Source organism: Pangasianodon hypophthalmus, chromosome 16 (genome assembly GCF_027358585.1).
Source record: "Pangasianodon hypophthalmus isolate fPanHyp1 chromosome 16, fPanHyp1.pri, whole genome shotgun sequence".
Classification (NCBI taxonomy): Eukaryota; Metazoa; Chordata; class Actinopteri; order Siluriformes; family Pangasiidae; genus Pangasianodon; species Pangasianodon hypophthalmus.
In genome coordinates this window covers 12,551,308-12,572,728 of record NC_069725.1, presented here as the reverse complement: position 1 = coordinate 12,572,728, position 21,421 = coordinate 12,551,308, and the positions used below count along the sequence as shown (strand labels likewise).

At 40.0% G+C, this 21,421-nt stretch overlaps 1 protein-coding gene across 4 annotated transcripts; it reads left to right on the top strand.

Moving 5' to 3' along the window:
- The first annotated feature begins 235 nt into the window (after positions 1 to 235).
- Positions 236 to 21,265, top strand: snphb (syntaphilin b). 4 transcript variants are annotated; one of them, XM_026920421.3, is made up of 7 exons: positions 236 to 673; positions 7,626 to 7,771; positions 9,639 to 9,713; positions 13,683 to 13,799; positions 14,453 to 14,560; positions 14,739 to 14,888; positions 16,921 to 21,265. In XM_026920421.3, exons 2-7 carry the CDS (start codon positions 7,728 to 7,730, stop codon positions 18,530 to 18,532), a joined length of 2,106 nt encoding a protein of 701 aa, XP_026776222.2. In that variant the 5' UTR covers positions 236 to 673; positions 7,626 to 7,727; the 3' UTR covers positions 18,533 to 21,265. The 4 variants fall into 4 exon arrangements, with proteins under 4 accessions (XP_026776222.2, XP_026776224.2, XP_026776225.2 ...); XM_026920423.3 differs by lacking the exon at positions 13,683 to 13,799; XM_026920422.3 differs by lacking the exon at positions 9,639 to 9,713 and having other exon boundaries at positions 239 to 673.
- Positions 21,266 to 21,421: the final 156 nt, after the last annotated feature.

The window sequence follows — 21,421 nt, the reverse complement described above, 5'->3', positions numbered from 1 at the left end:
CCTTTTTATGACTTCCAAAGAGGAATACAGATCTAGGAGGATCTGAAAGATTTTGCGCTGATGGAAGTCAGATTTTTTAAAATAAAAATCTAACCAGGATGCATTGTGCCAAGCCCAGGCCTGCGTGAAGTAGAACACACCTGACTTATTACTATGAACACAGCCATTCTTCAGTGATTAGTTATTCAGATTAAAAGAAATGCAATAATTTTTTAAAATCTTTTTGGGTTATACAAGCCAGTACTGCGTTTATTAATTAGATTCCAGCCTATATTGTTTCACCTTTGCACGATTAACGCTAAGCAGAGGCCAGTTGTTTTTTTTGTTTTTTTTTTTGCAACTCGTTTGGCTATTTTTCCTTCAACGTGTGCGAATTTTGGCACAGCGCGTTTCCGCGTGCGTCCTACGCGACGTGCACTCTCTCTGTCTGATCGCGTTGCGTTCCGCTTTAAGGAGACCTGACGTCATATTACGCGTCTGCTTTCGTCTCAGCTGTGGTCGTTTTTCCTCGCACGGATTGCAAACAAACCTCACGCACAGGCGTCGCTTCCCGCCAGCCTTCCCTGTGCGCGCTGTCGGTGCAGTCCGCGCCCGAGCAGCGCGGGGGAAACGCCACGACAGCTCTTCAATGAAACGAGGAAATCCTGCACCAAAAGCGGGAGGCGGTAAACAGGTATGCAGAACGTGTCAGAACGTGTCTCCAAGGCAGACTTGGGATCAAAACACGGAAAAGGATGATATGATGCTGCATGACTTCTGCCTGTAGGACACACGAAGGACTGTATAAAGGACACATGGAACACATGCAGCAAAGTGGATTTACATGTACCATGTTTTATATGCACGTAGCGTTGCCTGTGTTGGTGTCATCAGGGCTGGAGTGTTGGGGTTGGAAGTGTCAGATGCAGCTGTGACTGCGCACAACAGATGTTTGGCTGCAGAGGGTATGCGGCGCGTGAGTGCGGGTCGGTGCGTTATTTTCCAGGTGCCGCACGTGCACAATTGTCTGAAATACAGTTGCATAGATGTGTTTTCCTGTAAATCCTGGCTGTTTGCATATGGATCCTTTTAATGACGGCTGGACGTGTGCTGGTTTTGTGCCTCGTGAGTCGTGACAGGTGCGGGAGGCTTGCGTGATAGGGCCTGGTGTGACCTTGCACATTTTTTACTCGTGTCGCAAATATATTCGAATTATTAGAAATTGTCCTAAAGTATTACCAGTACCCCTATTGTCAAGGTGTATTATGCACAATCCAGTTGTTTGGCGTGTACAATCACTGGGAAGATTTTTTTTCCCTTCTCAATTCTCCCTGTTGTCATGTAAGGTCTTACATGTCTCAAATTTAAGAACGTTCTCATTTAATAAATGATTGCCCTGCTGAAAAATCCAACATGGTCTGACCAGATACCAGCTGCCGAAACACAAGCCGAGCTGGTGAAGCTGGTAGACCATCTTTGCCAGCTGGTAAGACGTGACATGTCATACTGTTGGGTAATTTGCATAAAAACAACTTGCCTAAAATTCTGCATTGACAGCAGTACTTCAGGCTCCTTTCTACCAGCACTTACCAACCTGCAAATATAGTCTACCAGTCTGACCATCTCTGCCTGTGTTTTGGCAACTGCTCTGGTCAAAATAAGCAGGTAGGCCTGTTACTTTCTTGGTCTGTTCTCTGCTCTGTATCACTCCACTAAAACAGCATGTTGAGACCTAATCATTACACTTTGGGTTTATCACATTCTGGAGTAGTGGCCGTCTCCATGGAGACTTCTTTCGCCCTGTTGGTGTGCAGCCTCATGTGTTTTGTTTTTCTGTGCATGTCTTGTTCAGTAGATTTCATTGCCATCCATGGCAAAGCACCATTTCTCTGTAGTATTTATTTATATTACACTATTTACAGTATACAACAATACTATAAAGTATAAGTGGTCCGTGTTTCATAGATAAAAATACATCCATATATCATCTTTGGCATCCACTGCAGATTATATGCTGTTAGCAAAATTCTTAAGGCAGATTATTTCAGATTTATATTGAACCAAAGATTTATATGACCACCAATGACGCCAATACACACTATGGTATGTGGTAAGCTGGACTGATTTATATGTAGCCCAGCCTGAAGATTCATGCAGTCTAACAGTGACAGTCATGTCAGGTGATTACACAGAATTAAATGCCCTCTAGATTTCTGTGCGTTGGGACTAAGAATTTTCAGACGTTGTCACTGACACATCCGTAACACATTCTCAGCAGTGATTGAGTAGGCGCATGAGAAATATAGTCACGGGTATAATTAATGTAAATTAGGTGGAGTATTTAATCTAGCATGCATTTTTCCTTTTTTTGGAAAAAAAAAAAGGTTACAGGGTTTGGTATTCAGAGCAAACATAGCATGAACTGAGTAGGCCAGTAGATATTTCACTTTTAGCCCTCCTTTCTAATATCACAACCCATCAGAGAATACTATACTATGCTATTTATACATATTTGCATATAATAATAGTCAATTGGCCAGTTGCTTAAGGGCCTCTAAAAGTAGGGGAACTATGTATAAAAGGGATCAGTATCCTCGAATCAAAGCTGAAGTAGAGCAGTGATGTATTGTGCATGAACATGTCAGCACTTTGTCTGAGAGTCAACTCTCATTTCTAAAGAAATGCTTGTTCTGTAAATGAAATAAATTATTAGATCCTGTGATGCTCTTGCTAAAATTCTCAGTACTGGTTAATCATGTACAGTGCAACATCGATTGCATCCACTGCAATTTCCCTGATTATATACACTATATATACCAGGATTGAAAACCTGTGGTATAGTATAACAATTTAAAACCAAATCTAACAAAATGGTTACATGTTTGACCCTCAGCAAGGTACAGCCTAGCCAGAATAAGTGTGATGGTCTGATTGAAGTGCTGTTTGTGTAGCGTATTGGAGGTGGGTATCAGGATAAATGCAATAATATGAAAGTCTGGAATGCTATGAGCTAGCTGGAAACTGATAAAGCTGCACTGATTGGTGAGGTGACAGTTAGAGTTCACAGTAGTGAGTACATCGTTAGAGTACACAGGCAAAACAACAACAAAAAATCTTGACTAATTAAATGGGACTGCACTGTAAACAAAATGGTGGCAAATTAAGGGGGAAAAAACATGAAGTGTCTTAGTAAGGTAACAGCTTCAGTGCTCCTTGGCACAGATTCTACATGTCTCTTGAATTTTACTGGAGGGGTGGAACAGCATCATTTTCTTAATCATCTAACCATTCAGTGAGCCCTCATGCCCTGTGGATAGGGACATTTTCATTCTGGAAGAGGCCATCAGGATATAAATGTTTCATCAGAGGATAAAGCTGATCAGTAAGAATAACTTGGTATTGATTTGCATCCTTCCCTCTAAGGGGACAAGTGAACCCACTTGAACCCACAATGAAACCATGCCACATTCACATACACTCAGTAAAACACCTCCAAAGAAAAAACTTGAACTCAGCTAAACTGGAAGATTCAAAACTGCCTTACTAATTAGACTGCAGATCCTAGTGACTTAGCATGACAGATTCATGATAGAGGTTTTTAATTTGCTATGTGTTTTGTGATGGATATTCTTTTTTCGTGTGTGTCGTATAAGTCCATCCTTATTCCAAAGATGACACAAATGCGAACCATCATGTCAATAGCTGCCTATTAGAAAACCTTTTAAATATTAATTAGCTTTATAACTAACGATGGAGGCCAGGTGTATTGACATCAAATGAACAAGTTTCCTGTTAGGAACCCATTTGTTATTACTGGCACATTGGTAAATACAAGTGGGCGAGGTTAATAGTGCCAATGCCTTGACTGGTTTACACATTAACCTTTGTGTCACACAATTGTGTAGCACGCAACTGTATAGAATGTCTTTGTATACTTTAGCATTACAGTTTCCCTTCACTGGAATTAAGGGGCCCAAAAATGTTCCAGCATGACAATGCTCCTGTGCACAAAGCGAGGTCCATGAAGACAGGGTTTACAAAGGAGTGACCAGAAGAACTCAAGTGGCCTGCACATAGCCCTGACCTCAACCCCACTGAACACCTTTGGGATGAATTGGAATGCCAACTGCACCCCAGGCCTCCTTGCCTGACATCACTAATTCTCTTGTGGCTGAATGGGCACAAATCCCTGGAACCATGCTCCTAAATCTAGTGGAACGCCTTCCCAAAATAGTGGAGGTTATTATAACAGCAAAAGGGGTCTAAATTTGGAATTGGATGTTGAAAAAGCACATACGGGTGTGATGGCCAGGTGTCCACAAACTTTTGGCTGTATACGTAGTGTTTATAGGTCAGAAAGAATGGCCAGACCTTTTTGAGCTGACAGGAAGGCTATCCTAACTCAAATACCCACTCTTTACAACCATGGTGAGCAGAAAAGCATCTCTGAATGCACAACACTTGGAATCATGGGCGACAACAGCAGAAGACCACACTGAGTTGGGACCCCATTCTTCTGTTTGCTGTTTTGTGCTGATGCAGACAATTATACACTGGCATATTTATGCTGAACCAATACTTTTGGTCTAATCTAGTTAGTTTAATATATGAATGTATAACAGACTCTGTCAGTTGCTTATGTTACATAACGTTTATGATATTATCATATGTTCAGTATGAGTATAATCGGTTAAGCCTAATCCCTTCTGCAAGTTATAAATAATTAAAACACAAGCATGCTCACTAGCTGATTCACTGTGGTCTGTATACCACCGCACTAAGGTCAGGTTACCTCTAGTGCTTATCCTCAATTAAATGGAATTGGCTTTATCTGGGTCCCAGGGTCTAGCTATCATTGTGTGTTTTAATATGTATAATAGAAGTCCAGGGGAAAAGGTGAAATACTGACTGTCATACACTCAACTTTATCTGCAAGCTTAGTTCTGGGCTGCCTTTCCTGTGTCTTACAGACCAACCTGAGGTCACCCCAGTCACTGTAAAGGAGGATGATACAGCACTTTTTTGATGTGTAGTGATGAATATGACCTTGCAAGGTAGAACTAGAGTCTAAATTTTTTGTTGCAAAGGCTTGAGAGAAAAAAAGCCACGGATCCTTTTAATTTGTGTGAGTATTTATGACTGTGTATGTCTGTGGCAGTGGTGTGTGTATGTGTGTTTTCACAGTTGGTGGGGGGGCGCCTATGGGGAGGGTGGAAGGGAGTGACTCACTTTCATGAGTCATGTGTGAGGGACTCCCAGGGTGCATTATTGCAGTTAGTGCACCCTGATAAGACTGGTACAATAACCCATTTTGTTTTTAGAAAGATGCTCCATAAGGCGTCCCTCAAGGTCATGCTGTATTCTGTACAATGCAAAACCAAGCCCAATCCAAAGAAAAGCCTTTCTATGAAACTACTGTGCAATGTCAGCTGGGCTGTTATATTTCGTTGAGCTGTAAGTACTCTCAACGCAGAAGAAGTCTACAGTATAATAGCTAATAAAACTACAAATACTGTACACTACAAGGAAGAAGATATACTGCCAAGGTACTACTTGTTTGAACAGCCATACATCTAACAACTAATTTGGTACATCTATAAACCAGACATTTACTGGCTCCCCTAGCAAATATGTGAAGTGAAATTCTTAAGGTAAAACACATGCGAGCATGTTATTTGCAATGGATGAGGATTTTTGTGGTATTTGTAAAATAGTTCAAGGTCATATTTCCCTTGGAGTAGCTAAATGCTCTGGGGTGTAGATAACCAAGAGAATGCATAGTCATCAAGTAAACCAGTTTTAGCATTTTGGAACAGTTAAAGCAAACCCTTGCAGAAAATGCACAATGTACACTACAGTATGGAGAGGTATAAAGTCCCTGGAGCATGCTTCCCCTTTCCCCCATCAGCTTTATACAGCAGGGTGTTTGAAGCTGTATACAACAGGGTGTGATTAAAGATGTATTCAGCAAGGTGAGTTGTGTGTTTCTACATCTATAAAGGTGTCTGATATAACAAGGCTGCACAGAGGACACCTGCTAACCAAACTCACAGAATAGAGGTAACTATGCTGTCATCTCCAGTTTCTTGTTTTGATATATGTAGATAGGTAGATGCGTTTGTGTCCTGGGAAAGTAATAGAAACATTTTCAAAAAGCTAACTTCAGCAGCACACTGCACTGGCTACCGTGGTCAGAAAAATCTAATTAGGATTGGATTTTGCTACACATTACCTTTGTGACGGGCAGCATAGTAGCACAATGGGTAATGTTGTCATCTCAGTCTGAGCTCCAGTTACTGTCTGTGTGGAATTTCACACATTCTCCCAGTGTCCTCATGGGTTGCCTCTGGGTTCTCCGGTTTCCTCTTGCCTCCAGTAGGTGAATTGATGACATTAACTTTCACCTAAAAGTGAATGAATCTGTGAATGTGTGTGCCCTGAACTGGCATCCTGTTCCTGGGATTGGCTGCTGATCCACTCCAACAGTGACCAGGATAATGAAAGTGAATGAATCACCTTTGTGACTTCAGATCGTATGAGAATTTGAAGTTTTAAACTTATAGTATAGTTAGGCCTAATTATCCTTCAATTCAGCAAGTTTTTATCAGATATTTTCAGCATTTTCATTATTACCATGTTTCCTTTCCTTTCCTTTTCCTATTTTCCTATTTGCACTTTCTTTTTTGTTGAGATATCTTAACATGACTAGGCAAACCTATTTTTTGCTAGAAACATTGTACATTGAGAAGTTGTTCAGAGTTGTTCAGATCACTGTATCAACAATAGCAAACAAGTGGGTTTTAAGCATCTGAGATGCTATTTTTCATCCCACCTGTATTCTGGTCAGTTTTAAGTGATGAGGTCAATCATTTTTGCTGGATTTTGCTTCATTTACTATAATCTAGAAAATGGAATCAGAGCGCTCAGAGGCCCATAAAAGGTTTGGTAGGGCAAAGGAAAAGATAAGAAGAAGAAAGAAGAAGAAAGACACTTTATTGTCATTGTATAGAATACAACGAAATTTAATGTGGCAACTCTGAGAAAGTAACAAAGGACACTTAAACATTACACTTAAAGAGTTTAAAAATAGTTAAAATTTGGCAATACTGCCTGGTGTTCATGGCTAATGGGAACACAAAAAATAGTGAGTGACAGGAAAAAATTGAGGAGAAGGAAGATGAAGAAGAGAGAACAGAGAACTCCAATAGCTGCCTACTTGTAGACAACCTACCTCACAACTCATAGTAAATTTTGTTTTAGTTAAAGGTAGAAAAGATCATTTAAATAATCTGTCTGCCTTCACAGAGTATTTTCTGTGACTCTGAGATTTTATAAATTGTCAGCTGTAAATGTCTGTCCATGGAGCGAGATCATAGTCTCCTGTATGTGGAGTCTGATCTCTGATTTATATATGCAGCTTTGCTGATTTTTTTCATTTGCTGGTGTTGATGTGTGTTTGACTTAATGTTTTATTCTATACTGTAGTATTATATTGCAGACTGGTATTGCATTAATGCTTAATGTTAACCTCTAAAGCACAGTCACTAAATCTGCATCTGCTCCATGTTTTTTTTTTTTTTGTTTTTGTTTTTTCAGCAACTCAGCAATTCTGTATGGTGTGTTGCCTTATTGTTTTTTTTCCTCAGGCTGGTTTGAGCTAAGCTGTTCGAGCTGTGCTAAGTGGAGGAGAAACAGAGGGAGGATAGGAGCGAGACACTGAGCTGCAGAGAGTGTGCTAGCTTGCCTCCATGTCTTCACCTGTCAATAAGAGATCTACTTCTGGGTCCCGCAGGTAGGGTGCTGACCTTTTTTTTTTTTGATTCCGTGTAATCTGTCTCCTGTCACATTCTGGAGGCAACTCAGCTGCACCTTTTACTTAAGTCTCACATTTATTCCTGCCTTTCCTGCTTTTTATGTCAACATTTTTTTTCATTTTGATCATGCAAAATGAGACATCCTATATGCTGTTCTTTTTAGAATCAGAATCAGAATGAGCTTTTATTGCAAAGTGTGCTCACACACACACACACACACACACACACACAAGGAATTTGACTTGTTATGAAGCTTCCAGAGCACAGATACCAATAAGATGGCAAGACATATAATAATAAAATTTACAAATAATAATAATATGAGAGACTATATATAACACTGCACAGTAGACACTGTAGATTTTAGGTTTATTATATCCTATTTTAGGTTTATTATATCCTTTTCTAGTTTGTGGATCAAGATATCTGAATATCGCATATTGAAGTTTAAGTTTAGTTTGCAGGAAAGATTTGTTTAATTTTTGAGTTACATATACACCGATCAGCCAAAACAATAAAACCAGCTGCCTAATATTGTGCCACCAAAACAGCTCTGACCCATCAAGGCATGGACTCCACGAGACCTCTGAAGGTGTGCAGTGGTATCTGGCACTAAGACGTTAGCAGCAGATCCTTTAAGTCCTGTAAATTGCGAGGTGGGTCCTCAATGGATCGGACTTGTTTGTCCATTACATCCCACAGATGCTCGATCGATTTGAGATCTGGGGAGTTTGGAGGCCAAGTCAACACCATGAACTCTTTGTCATGTTCCCAAACTATTTCTGAACAGTTTTTGCAGTGTGGCAAGGTGCATGATTCTGCTGAAAGAGGCCACTGCCATTAGGGAATACCGTTGCCATGAAGGGGTGTACTTGGTCTGTACATTTTCAGCAATTTGTGCTACAGTAGCTCTTCTGTGGGATCGGACTAGACGGGTCAGCCTTTGCAACCCACGCGCATCAGTGAGCCTTGGGCGCCCATGACCGTGTTGCCAGTTCACCGGTTGTCCTTCCTTGGACTACTTTTGGTAGGTACTAACCACTGCATACTGGTAATACCCCACGAGACCTGCTGTTTTGGAGATGCTCTAACCCAGTCGTCTAGCCATCACAATTTGGCCTTTGTCAAAGTCTCTCAGATCCTTACGCTTGCCCATTTTTCCTGCTTCCAACACATCAACTTCAAGAACTGACTGTTCACTGCCTAATATATCCCACCCCTTGACAGGTGCCATTGTAATGAGATAATCAACACTATTCTCTTCACCTGTCAGTGGTTTTAATGTTATGGCTGATTGATGTAAAAGATAATGAGTCTCTTTCATTCTCTTTCTCTCTGCTTGGCTGTGTGAGCTCTTTAACTTTGTGTTTATAACTGTGCTTTCACTCTCGGTCTCTTTTTCCCCAAGAAGATGGATGATTGCCTTAAGTTGCCATGCTGAGTAAAAGATTTTAAAGCCAGCATACTTAGCACTAATCCTAGCAATTGCTTCTTGGATAAGATGCTTTAATGTAATTACTGATTGCATTAACAAAATTTGACATAGGAGATTTTATGTGATCATAATAGATACGACAATAGATTGAAATATATGTTAACGATCTATTCTGTCTTGGAGTTGCCATTGGTGTGATTGTCTTCAAATTACTAAGGTATGTTTAAACATGCTTCTGTCTGCAAAAGTGATTGTAAAACTTTTGCATATATAAGTATTTGTATAAAATATTTGTAGTAGTAATAATAGAGTCAGCTTTAGATAATAAAAAAAATATTATTAGAAGCAATAACATCTTTGCTTCTGGTAGAGCCCAGCTCTCTGCCTCTCTGTCTTGTCTCTCTCCTCAGATTCAATCCTCTGAAGGCCCTGCAGCCCAAATGGCGCTTGCAGCAAATACTGTCCTCTCCTTCTTCACCCCCTCCGTGAGCCTCAGATTCAATACCATACGTAGGACATGGTTATAGTAGAGAGCACTATTGTTAGTAGTTATAGAAATCTGCAATACACCCATGAAGCCAGGTCCAATCTATAACCATCCCTTAACTCACACTAGGGATGTAAAAGGATTGAATAGGCAAGGTAGACAATTTAGTTCTGGTCACTATTTAGCAGTGAGTGTCCCATTGACCCATACCCATGTCTTTTGATTTTGAAAACTGAATTTAAAAAAAAAAAAAAAAAGAAAAAAAAAAGGAAAAAAGGTCTCAAGTTTCACAAAAGAAGAGCATTTATCCTATCATCAGTTTCGAATCCCAGCGATGACATAGCTCTCCACGGTCATGGCCTTGCTCTCTGTTTGGGAGGGATGGGATAATCTTTCTCTCCTGTCAAGCATAGCAACACTAGTCAGTTGTAGGCATCTGTGAGGTAATGTATGTGAAAGAAGGTAGCCAGCCCTTTCCTTTCAGAGTGTTATGCTGCCCTGTGATGCATCATGAGCAGCAGTCCAAAAAGATGCTATTGGGCTATTGGCAGGCTTTATGTGTCTCAGAGGAAGCACGTGCTTGCCTTCACCCTTCCTGGCTAGTAGCTATTGTATGATGGAGGAGAGCTGGAAATTGGCAGGTGACCAAATTGAGAAGAATATGGGGACAATATTTTTAAAGATTTAAGTAGAAATAGCTATAAAATCAAAATCAGTGGGTGCCCAGTGTATCTTCAACTACACTTTTAGCAATGTAAACAATATTTATAAAATGTACACACCCAAAACCCTTTAAATGTGCTGTCCCTGGTGGCAGGTGCATCTGTACAGTTGTGAATAGCAAGTAAGATATAGACCCATTTAACTCTAAGGGTAAATTTTGCTTAAATACAAGATAAGTTGACATATGCCACATTTACAAATCGTGACATTGTTAATCCGATCCTTCTACCAGTGCAACTTGATTAGAATAGCCAAGTTGAATTTTTGAGATGTACTGTAGAGCTGTATTTCTTTAACTGAAAAAACTGACAGATTCGTTATGAGACAGATATTAGACTCAACACCATGATCAACAAGTCAATGATATAGATAGTTAGTGATGAGTGATGGGATAAATCAAAGTCAGAAAAATGTAATACATGCACATGCTTTATGGCCACATAATGGGTAATTTATGCTTTTATGTGTGTTATTTATGAGAAAAATGATGTTTATGTGTGAGAAAACATGAGTTATGGATCTCATGGTTATGTAACACTACATTAAAAATGAAACATTATAACACTGGCACAACACTTGAATTTCTCATGTTTTTGTTGATTAAGTCTGCTCATGAGCACATCTGAGCTTACGAACTTATTAAAACAGCTTCAAAGAATGGAATATTCCAGGACAGTGTCAAATTGTCAGCAATTCAATCCAGCTCACTCAGTAGTGCACACACTGTATGTACACAATCTCTGTAATATAGCTATTATTTAAATATGTTTTGTTTTTGTTTTGGTTTTTGTTTTGTTTTTTTTTTGTTCATTTTTATTAAACCAAACATATTAAAAATGTTGCAATGAAAAATATTTTTTATATTTTTTTATATTGAAACTTTTACTAAGTTTTGATTCCCTATTCTCTTAGGCCAAAAGGCTGTATAAATAGGTTGTATAAGTACGGTGGTTAGGGACTGGTTAAGGGTTGGGCCTATAGGTGGCTTCCACTCACTTAATGGGAAATTGCACCCCTTAGTGGCTGTTGTGTCTGTAGCTGTTGCTTCTCAACCTAAGATCTGTGTGACAGAGATACTGAGTGACAGAGATTTCTGAAAAAATCTAAAATAGTACCCAGAGAGTACATGACTTTAATAACTTATTATATATTAGAACTATACGTTCTAATTTCCTTTTTTGCTCTACTTCTGCACAACTAAATATAGCATCTCTTTCACCACACAGCATCATTAGCACTGCGCTTGAGCCAGTCCATCTTATAGAACACAGTATGATGGACGTACCCTGGTGTCCACTGTCCCTGGCTGTCTCTCGCTCTGCTATCAGTAATGATACCAGATTTCTTATGTCTGCATTCCTTTGCTTCATCTTCATCACTTCTTTTTGCATCTTTCCCCATACCCATCCCTACAGCCTTGGAAGAAGTAGGCTGGAGGAAAAGGCATGTATTCTGAATAGAACCTTGCTTATGAATGGTTTGTTGCTGTGATATAAACATTCTGGGTTGGGAGATGAAGCTACTCTGTGGCTCATTGAGCTTTTGGCATTAAAAACACTTTTGACTCTTGACTGACATTGATAGCTGTTCGTTCTTCTTGGTGAATATCCAAATTAACTTGCAGCCTGTGTTAGGACCTTGTATCAGTATTTCCTTTGTTACAAGTTCAGTTATGAGCCAATGTCTAGCCTGACCACAGTTCCTAGTCTCTCAACCTATAAATGAACATTGCTTCCATTCATGTCCTGCCTGGGGATTTAATTCCCCCATGAGGGAAAATTTTGGAGATATTAAAGAGCATTTATCCTTTAAGCTTCCCTCAGCCCACTGTTGGATTTGTCTAGTGTTTGCCTGTTGCTTGGTTTAATATTCTCTGCTTTTGGGAGGACACTTAAAGTGAGAAGTGCTTCATTGAGATCTAAGATCTGACAGATTGTGCCCTCAAAGGCTTAGCTTAAGGCTATAACTTCATGTCACAGAAAAGGCAGGAACATTCATTCATGTCCAAGGGGCAAGGTTCCTAAGAACAGGTCCAAAACAGAATCCTCACTTAATATATACAGTCATCAGCCACTTTATTGGAACATTGTACACCTGGTCATTCTTTTATTTATCCAATCAGCCAATCATGTGGCAGCAGCACATCAGCAGTAGACCACATTGAGTTCCACTCCTGTCAGCCAAGAAAAGGAACTTAGTGCTGCACTGGGGCAACAAAATTGGGTTGTTGAAGATTGGAAAAAGATCATCCAATGTTTTTTCCAATCTTCAACTATCCAGTTTCAGTGAGACTGTCCCCACTATAGCCTCAGATTCCTGTTCTTTGCTTACAGGAGTGGAAACCACTGTGGATTTCTACTGTTTTAGCCCATCCATCTCTAGATTCGGCGTGGTGTACATTCTGAGATGATTTTCTTCTCACCACAATTGTAAAGAGTGGTTATTTAATTTACCATAGCTTTCCTTTCAGTTTGCACCAGTCTGGCCATTCTCTTATTACAGTATAAACCAGTATAACACTAACACAATGCATGACCGACTCTTGTTTACATGGAATAAGTCTGCAACAGGTTCAAAGAACACAGAAAAGCAATTCAATCCAGATCACTTAGTGGCATGCATATGTATATGATCTCTGTAATATAGCTATTCATTTTTTTTTTCATGGCTGCGTTCACTGTAGTAAAGTCAATATGTAGCTTTTCCTTCTCCTCACACCTCTTTCTTTTCGTCAACTGTATCTTATTGGGGCAAAACTGATTTTAAAACAATTTTAGAGCAGATTTGACATTGTTTGAGTAGTATTTTTTGGTCTGTTTGTAAAGGTCGTAAACAAAATATCAGCACTGATTTTTCAGAAAAGCATTTTTGTAACTGTTTGAAGAAGTAGAACTATACCTTTCATTAACATGTTAAATTTGTGTTAAATATGATTTACATGCAAGAGTTATTTGCTTAGTTGTTTACTGTCAAAAGTCTATACCCCTTACTGGACAGTTAATATAGGGTTTCTGGCTTCAGGTGTTTATCAGGGTCATAAAGTGAATTCTTTAACCAATTTACCACTTTGCTTAAAACTTGAAGAAAAATAGGTGTCTGTGAAAATGAATAAATCCATATAACAAGACTGTTTAGATTAAAACAGGATACTGGAATACAAGCATCCCAACACTTTACAGGTGTGTGGGTGTGTGCAGTTATGTGTAGTCCCGTGAGTAATGGTGTGTTCTTGTATGTGGGTCAGTTTTGACTATTGCAGGTTTATAGAACTAGACTACACCCCCATGGAGGCAGGCATTATGGTCTCTATGAGGCAGAGCCGAGGATTTTTGACACCCAAGTCTCCGGAGCGCCACTGTCGGTCAGAGCATCATCCATCGATTGCCCATTCTTTCTGTCTTAACCTACTCTCCTTGTGCTGTTTCTTGTGTTCTTTTACTCTCTCTGGCATTCCTCTAGCATGAATCTATGCTCCTCACTTTATCATTTTTGAATTTGACTGGATTGCATATGTAGGCATGATAAGTTCCTGGACATGCAATCCGGTAAAATGGAGCAGTATGACTTTATCAAAGTCATACTGCTCCATATATTACTGACTGGACTGCTTGCTTAGTCTTTACCATCTGGCTTGAGGCTGATTTCAGTTTGCAAACATGATCTACATTTACATTCTTAAAGATTCTTTCTTTCTTGGTGTTTTTTAAATCATACCCCATAAATCACCTTGTATAATTTTTCTTTTATTTCAGACTTCTGTGCTTTTGTGTTTTCCTATTTCTTAAGAGGTGGTGGGCCCTATCGAGCTACTCGCCCTGTGTTGTGGCATGTTAGTGATGTTAGTGTAGATGGGCATGTTTTGGTGTTATGCACTGCAAGAGTAGTTTATGGCTGATTTTTTGTATAATTAGTGACTATGACCATCACAAAATGCTCTTTGCCATTGGCCTGTGTTGTGCATTATGTTCATTACGCAGTAGCTGCTTTAACTTTTTCTTTTCCCCCGTGCTGTAGGCGGAGTCCTGCGCCTATCAGTAACCGTGATCCCTATGGCAATGCCTCTCTCAGCAGCAGCAGCAACTCAGGATCATGCAAGGGGAGTGACTGCAGCCCCACCCCCAGGTTGGATGCACATGAGAAAATAAATGAATACATTCAGATTAGAGGTGAAGTTACATAAAAGGTTCATTGCATGATAACTGTACAACCCAATATCATGGTTTCACAGTATGTGCTCACAACCTCACATAGAAAGAGAATGGCTTAACTAACAGCTTCCCTCCATACTCCTCTTCCCCAGGCGCCATATGAAATACACCTCCTGCACGGATAACCATGGTATTAAGCCACCTCCTCCTGAGCAGTACCTGACCCCTCTGCAGCAGAAAGAGGTGTGCATCAGACATCTGAGGGCACGGCTCAAAGAGACTGTTGAAAGACTCCAGGACAGGTAAAGTCCCTATGTGAAACTTCATTACCCATGACACCATAGTACAGACTCACACAACTGCCAGTAAACTATTATCGATACTTATCGATAACTCTGCCAGATAAGTTGGTTTTTCCTCACAGAGTTCAGAACTTGAACAGATTTATCACTGTAATTCCAATATATAGTGTTCAGAAATTTGTCCCCATCCTTTCTCTTTATCTCAAGGGATTACAATAAGTGTTTCTGACATAATTTCATCCACAATGGGATGCTTTCAGTTTCTGAAATACAGCTTTGAAATCGGCATGAACACTGGACTTTGATATAACCAGCGCTACTCCTCATTCAACAAGTTACCAAGCTAAAATGTCAAACGTTAAAATGTGAAAAGATAAAACATACCTTGATTTTGACTTTGCACTCTTGCCAGGTATAATATTGCAGTCATGCAATAGTTATATATGAGTTGTGTTAAAACGTGTTACCCTGCGGTCATTAGTAGCTAAACTGAAGTGACTTCATTGTTCACAGTGAGTTCACTGCAAGCTGTCGGTCAGCTGTAAGCTACATTTATTAGCAATTTGACGAATATCATGTTTTATCAAGATAACTTGTTGCTTTACAACAATTATCAAAAAGATGATACATCAAAAAAAAAAAAAAATATATATATATATATATATATATATATATATATATATAAAAGAGAAACCCACACTCATAAACTCCAATCCTCAGGGTTTATTTCTCATATTTAATGAGACAAACTAGGCAACTCACAGACTTAGTGACTATAGCATAAACTTTTGCGAGATTTTACTAAAATATGTAGAATAAAGTTTTAAACTCTGTGTGTAGGATGTGTTGTATTTTATTATGGTTTTGTATTGTGTTGTGTTATTGTGTTTTATGTGTTTTATTTTGTTGTATTTGTTTGTTTTTATAGAAAGTAATTTACTTATTTAAGGTACATGGTCTTATATAACGTGATAATCATGGTCTCTTCCTGTCTAGTGTGTGTGGGAGACTAAATACCTAAAAACATTTTATTGTAATTTCATATCTAAGAACTTGGAAAAGTTTACAATCAAAATTAATTAAATTTGTAGTTGCAACCCGAAACCATACTACTGGTCCATTGTGCTCAGTAGGTGCTTCAACTATTACCAGGCAACTCAACCAGGAGGTAGACGTCCGTAACTACTAATCTAAAGGGTGAATTTGAAAACATTTTTGTACAAGTATTTTATTGTGTGCCTGTTAAAGGGTTAAATCCGTTCAATTTCGATTAGCATGTTTGCAGAACTTTGCATAAAATTTTCTGAGGTATAAAAAGATTTCAGTAGTTTTAGTCAGTTATGAATGGAAAGTACCCTTCCTTTTAAACAAATGCTGAACATATGCATGTGAACTGCTTTACAACTGGTCATTTATTCCATAGCACAACAGAGCACATATCTCTAATATCTCTAATATCCCTTCACTGCATTATTATGTATGACTCCATTTATCATGAAAGGTCTGCCCTTGCTCCTTTACCAGAGTTCAGTTTTTTTCCTCTTACGCACTGCTATCTATCATTATCTATCTTTCTCTCTTTGATATACATAGAGATTAACGCCCAGACAAAGCAGGCAGTGTGCCTATTCTTCAGAATATACCTGCATATTCTAAACCTGTAGAAATGACATAGGACCAAAATACCTGGTAGGCTGTCTAATTTCATTATGGATTCATCAGCTAGTAAGCTTATTGCTTAGAATAAGAAGAAATATGATACTTTTAGTTGTGATGATGTCTACAGTTATAAAAGAACAGCACCAACTTTAGCTGCCTTCAACTAGATTAAGAACATTTTACCTGTCAAGCACTGTTTTCTTCTTTAGCGTTTTCTTCATTTTCTTCATTTAACGTTTCATGTCATGTTTCTTTTTTTGTCATGTTTAGCTTTCTTTATAATGTTTTCATCCCTGCCCATGTAAAGCACCTTGAATTACTAACATAAACATGTTATACAAATAAACTATGTTCTATCATGTTCTCTACTCAGAGACACAGAGATAGATGAGTTGCGGACTCAGGTGTCCCGGATGCAGGAGGACTGGATTGAGGAGGAGTGCCATCGTGTTGAGGCCCAACTGGCCCTGAAGGAGGCACGCCGGGAGATCCAGCAGCTGAAGCAGGTCATTGATGTTGTACGCTCCAGCCTGGGTGAGGCAGACTCGGGTGTGCAGAAGTGTTTCCAAGATATCAATGTCCAGAACCACAAGTTGGAGACCCTGCTGCAGAGCATGGAGCTGGCACAAGCCGGAGTGGCAAAAGTTGCAGAGGCCCCAGCTGGGGGTGGGGCAGTGGGGGCAGGGCCGTGGGTTGGTGAGGGGTCAGTGGGCTCTTGTGAAGGCTCGCCGGCCCGTTCACTAACCCGCAGCTCTACCTACACTAAACTGAGCGAGCTGGCACCACCTGAACGCAATGAAAGTGGCAGTGGCTCAGATGTGGCGTGCTGCCTGTCAGCCGAGGGTACTCAGGATAGTGGTTTTGTGTGCTGTGGGGAGATGGATGGGGGTGGAGCCACACGGGCTGAGCTGCTGCTGGAAGCTGCTTGCCTATCAGAGGAAACAGCATCGCTGCTGAGCGCTTGCTCACGCCTGCCACACTCAGCTACCTACGAGGCACTGAGCTGTGGAGAGACACGGATGTTGCCACTGCGCTGCAGCCTGGGTAGAACTTCTGGAGGAGAGGCAGCCACGAGCATCAGCCACCCCTGCCTGTCGCATCACCACCTGTACCTGCACCACCTACGAGAACAGGCAATTCAGACAGAATGTGACTCTGGACCCGCCTCAGCCCCAGTCCATGGAGCTGCTTTTGGCTCTGACTTGGACACTATTGCTGAGGTTCGCACTTTCCGCTCTCAGGCCTGCAGCCCCACCTCCACCTGGCTGTCAGATGAGGGTGATGATCTAGACTCGGTCACCACTGAGTCTGTCATCACGGCCACAGCTGGTGGGATAGCCGTTTTCACAGCTGTCTCTACAGAGTCAGCTCTGGCACTAGGTACCATGCCGTTTACTGCAGTGGAACCATTTAATAAATCCTCTGCTGCCAACGAGTCTGCTGTGACAATGGCTGTTGTTGATGATTCTTTTGCTGTGCTGCCCACTGCAAAAGCCATGCCAGAGACTGATCCTGCACTAAATCCTTCTAGTCAAGATCTACCCCCAAGCCCTGATTCTGCCTCCTGCCCTGTGCCAGTGATGCCATTGGTGGAGGAGAATGGAGAGCCCACCCCACAAACCACCCAGCCACAGTGTGTAGCTTCACAGACCAACACCAATGGGGTCACTGTTGTAGAGGTGGATGAGGATAATGAAGAAGACCAAGACGAAGGAGCAGCCAGCGCAGAGGGCTCTGGCTGTGGTGTGCCTGTAAAGAGCTACTGGAGCCGCCATTTTTTAGTGGATCTCTTGGCTGTGGCAGTGCCAGTGGTACCCACAGTGGCGTGGCTGTGTCGGGGCCCACGGCGCGGAGGCCAGCCCATGTACAACATTGGGGCATTGCTGCGCGGATGCTGTACCGTAGCCCTGCACTCCCTGCGACGAGGGGGAGGTTTGCGGCATTACCCCGCAGGGGGAGGGGGGCCAGGAGGCATAAATATATGAGATCAAACCTGGAGCACCAGAGAGGATCCTCGAGCTGCTCACAGTGCTGTTTGCAGATCAGACTGGCAGAGACTGTGAGGTGTTAATGAACAGTTGACACCAGGTCAAGAGGCAAGATTAACACTGCACCTTGGTTATTAGTTAAATCCTAAGCATCACAACTCTAGTCCTGATATAGTATGTTGTCCTGATATAGGACGGAAGAAAGTGGGAGAAGTGTTTTATCAATAAATCTTTATTGAAAACATGTCAGTCCTTTGTGGTTTTATAAAATGGTACCCTTTACTTTCAAAACCTCATCTGTGACCCTGTTATCGACAATTAGTTGGCAGGACAAGAAGCTTCTGATGGTCATCTGACAAACATGAACAATGCTGTTGGTATTTTCAGGAGTATAAACAGAGTGAGGAAAAGAACACAATGTCTAATTCTCTGTCTTCCTGTCTCCTGATCCCATGATGTACTCTTCTGTTCAAATAAAATGGGGGTAAAAAAAATAAATAAAATAACAAAACCTACAAGTGAGTGTTAATACATGTGAGTTTGTGTTTGTGTTGTGTTATTGTGCAGTGTAGCTGAAGCACCTGAACAACTGGAGATGATTGTTGCTACAGCAGTTGTAGGTGCATGGTTAGTTCTCCCATTATAGAACTGCTAATCTATTTATAAGCTTCACATAGACTACCGGTGTTCAAGGTGGCTTCTCCTGCTAGAATGTAATCCATAGGCAAAAAGTACCTGAAACATATTAGCTTTATTGTGTTATTCTAAACCAAAATGAGTGTGTGAAAGACAAAGTACAGAATTACTATCAGAGGACTTTTGGGCCTCTAGATGGGCTACATTTGCAAAAATTAAAGCATTGAAGGATGCATGGAGAACAAGCAATCATACAATGTTTATAGTAATAATAATAATGACGCTTAATTAAGATGATCATAAGAACAAGTCTATATGAGATTTCTGTAGAGGTACATTTCATGTTTCTTTTGCACTTTGAGAATTTGTCAATCTTAATAATCCCTGTACTGTAGTTATGATGGTAGTGTCTCATTTTTCAGTGTTTTGTGTTACTGAAGTATCTCCATGGAAATGTTACTTTTGACTCAATCAGCTCTATGTGGTGTGACATTTACTGATATCACCTGCACTAAAATTCACTTTATCACCAAGTTACTTGAAGTTTAGTGTGTATGCAATGTTCAATGTTTGTAGGGCAGATATTCACAGAGATCACAGTTTCAACTGACTCAATCATGTACATGCACTGTTACTGTTTTATCCTTGTGAATGTCCCTCTACTATATATCTTTGATTACAACCTTCATTAGTTGCCTTTTGCTCCCCTCTGTGTGGAGTCACTTTTTGTGCTGTCAGCTGGCTTTTAGGTATTGCAATATACATTCACATGGACATTGTGTCATCATATGATTTTCTGAGCTGTTGTTGCTTTTTCCTACTAAAACCACATGACAATCTTTTGTGTTGTGCATTGTGTATTGAAAACATTAACTGACCTGTGGTGTGTTAAGTAAATATGCTAGCCTCATTCTGGCTATTTTAGCACTTGTGTGTGATTGTATGACACTGAACACGTGGCATAAATTTAATTTGTTTTCAAAAATTTATAATTTCATATTTTACGTTATGATTGTTTTAGATAATGAATGTGTGGCCTTTGTGTATTATTTGTCCTGAAATGGTCAAAGGATGTTCAAGGAATGCCATTTTGGTCCAAACTTGACAGCAATCCATTACCTCTAATTTATTAGCCAGTAAAGAGCCATTTAAATTATCTTCAATGCTGTTGATAGCAAGATGAAAGCAAGATGTTTGCATTTAAGTGACTAATAAGGCCTTGAAAGTTTTCTGTAAAGCCATATTCTACTAAAGGATTGTATGTGCAACCTACATTCTAGTCTGAGTAATGTACATGATTTAATGAAGGACCCCTCGTGTGGTAGCGTGGGGACTTCAATTTGTGTGTGAGGGTCTGTGTGTTATGAAATGTGTGCTTAAAATGCTTGATGGTTCTTTTATTCCACTATCTTTGTGTTCCTTTGAATGACTTACTCTAAACAGATTTATGAATCATAATTAACCCAGACAAACTCTTACTTATACTACATGTAACTTAATGAATTACCAACTAGGGGCCCTATTTTTGCAAACCATCACAGGAACATGAATAATCATGGTGTTGTATGGAAGACGAAGTATTATTAAGCACTCTTCACCTTGTACCAGTAACACCACAAAGCTTTTAGAGAATGCAGGCCAGCAGGGCTTATAACACTAAGGTTTGGAATTTTTACATTTGGGCATAGTATAACATATTTCCTTTAGTTACTTGAAGCTGAGCTTTAACACCTAAGTTTGTTATTTATCTCAGCATACAAAAAAGAACAGAATGTCATATGCATCACATGTGATACGTGTGAATGATAGCACTCTATATTTTTTTAGCTATGCGTAAATTATGTTACACTTCCAAACAATGTGTAAAAATGAGGTAAAATGAGGAACAATAAAATTGTTTCTTTCAATGTTTGTAATGTCATTTATGTCAAGTTGTTTGTCAAACAAATATGGGTAAAAGTCTATTCCCAACTGTAATACAGCTATTTTAATAGTAATCATAGAGTGTACAGGAATCCATGTTCACAGCTGTCATTTCATTTTCATTCACTACTCTGTATATAAAAGATTATATTAAACAGCATGGTGAATATACTGCTCTCTTTCTGCATTCAAATGTTTGTCCTTTTAGCCATTTAAAAATGTCTTTCAGTATTCTGCTCAATACAGTTTTCTCACCTTACTCTATCACTGTCAAATGGCTGCTGCACTGAAGGAGACATACTCACAGCACTCCCGTCTCTTTGGAGG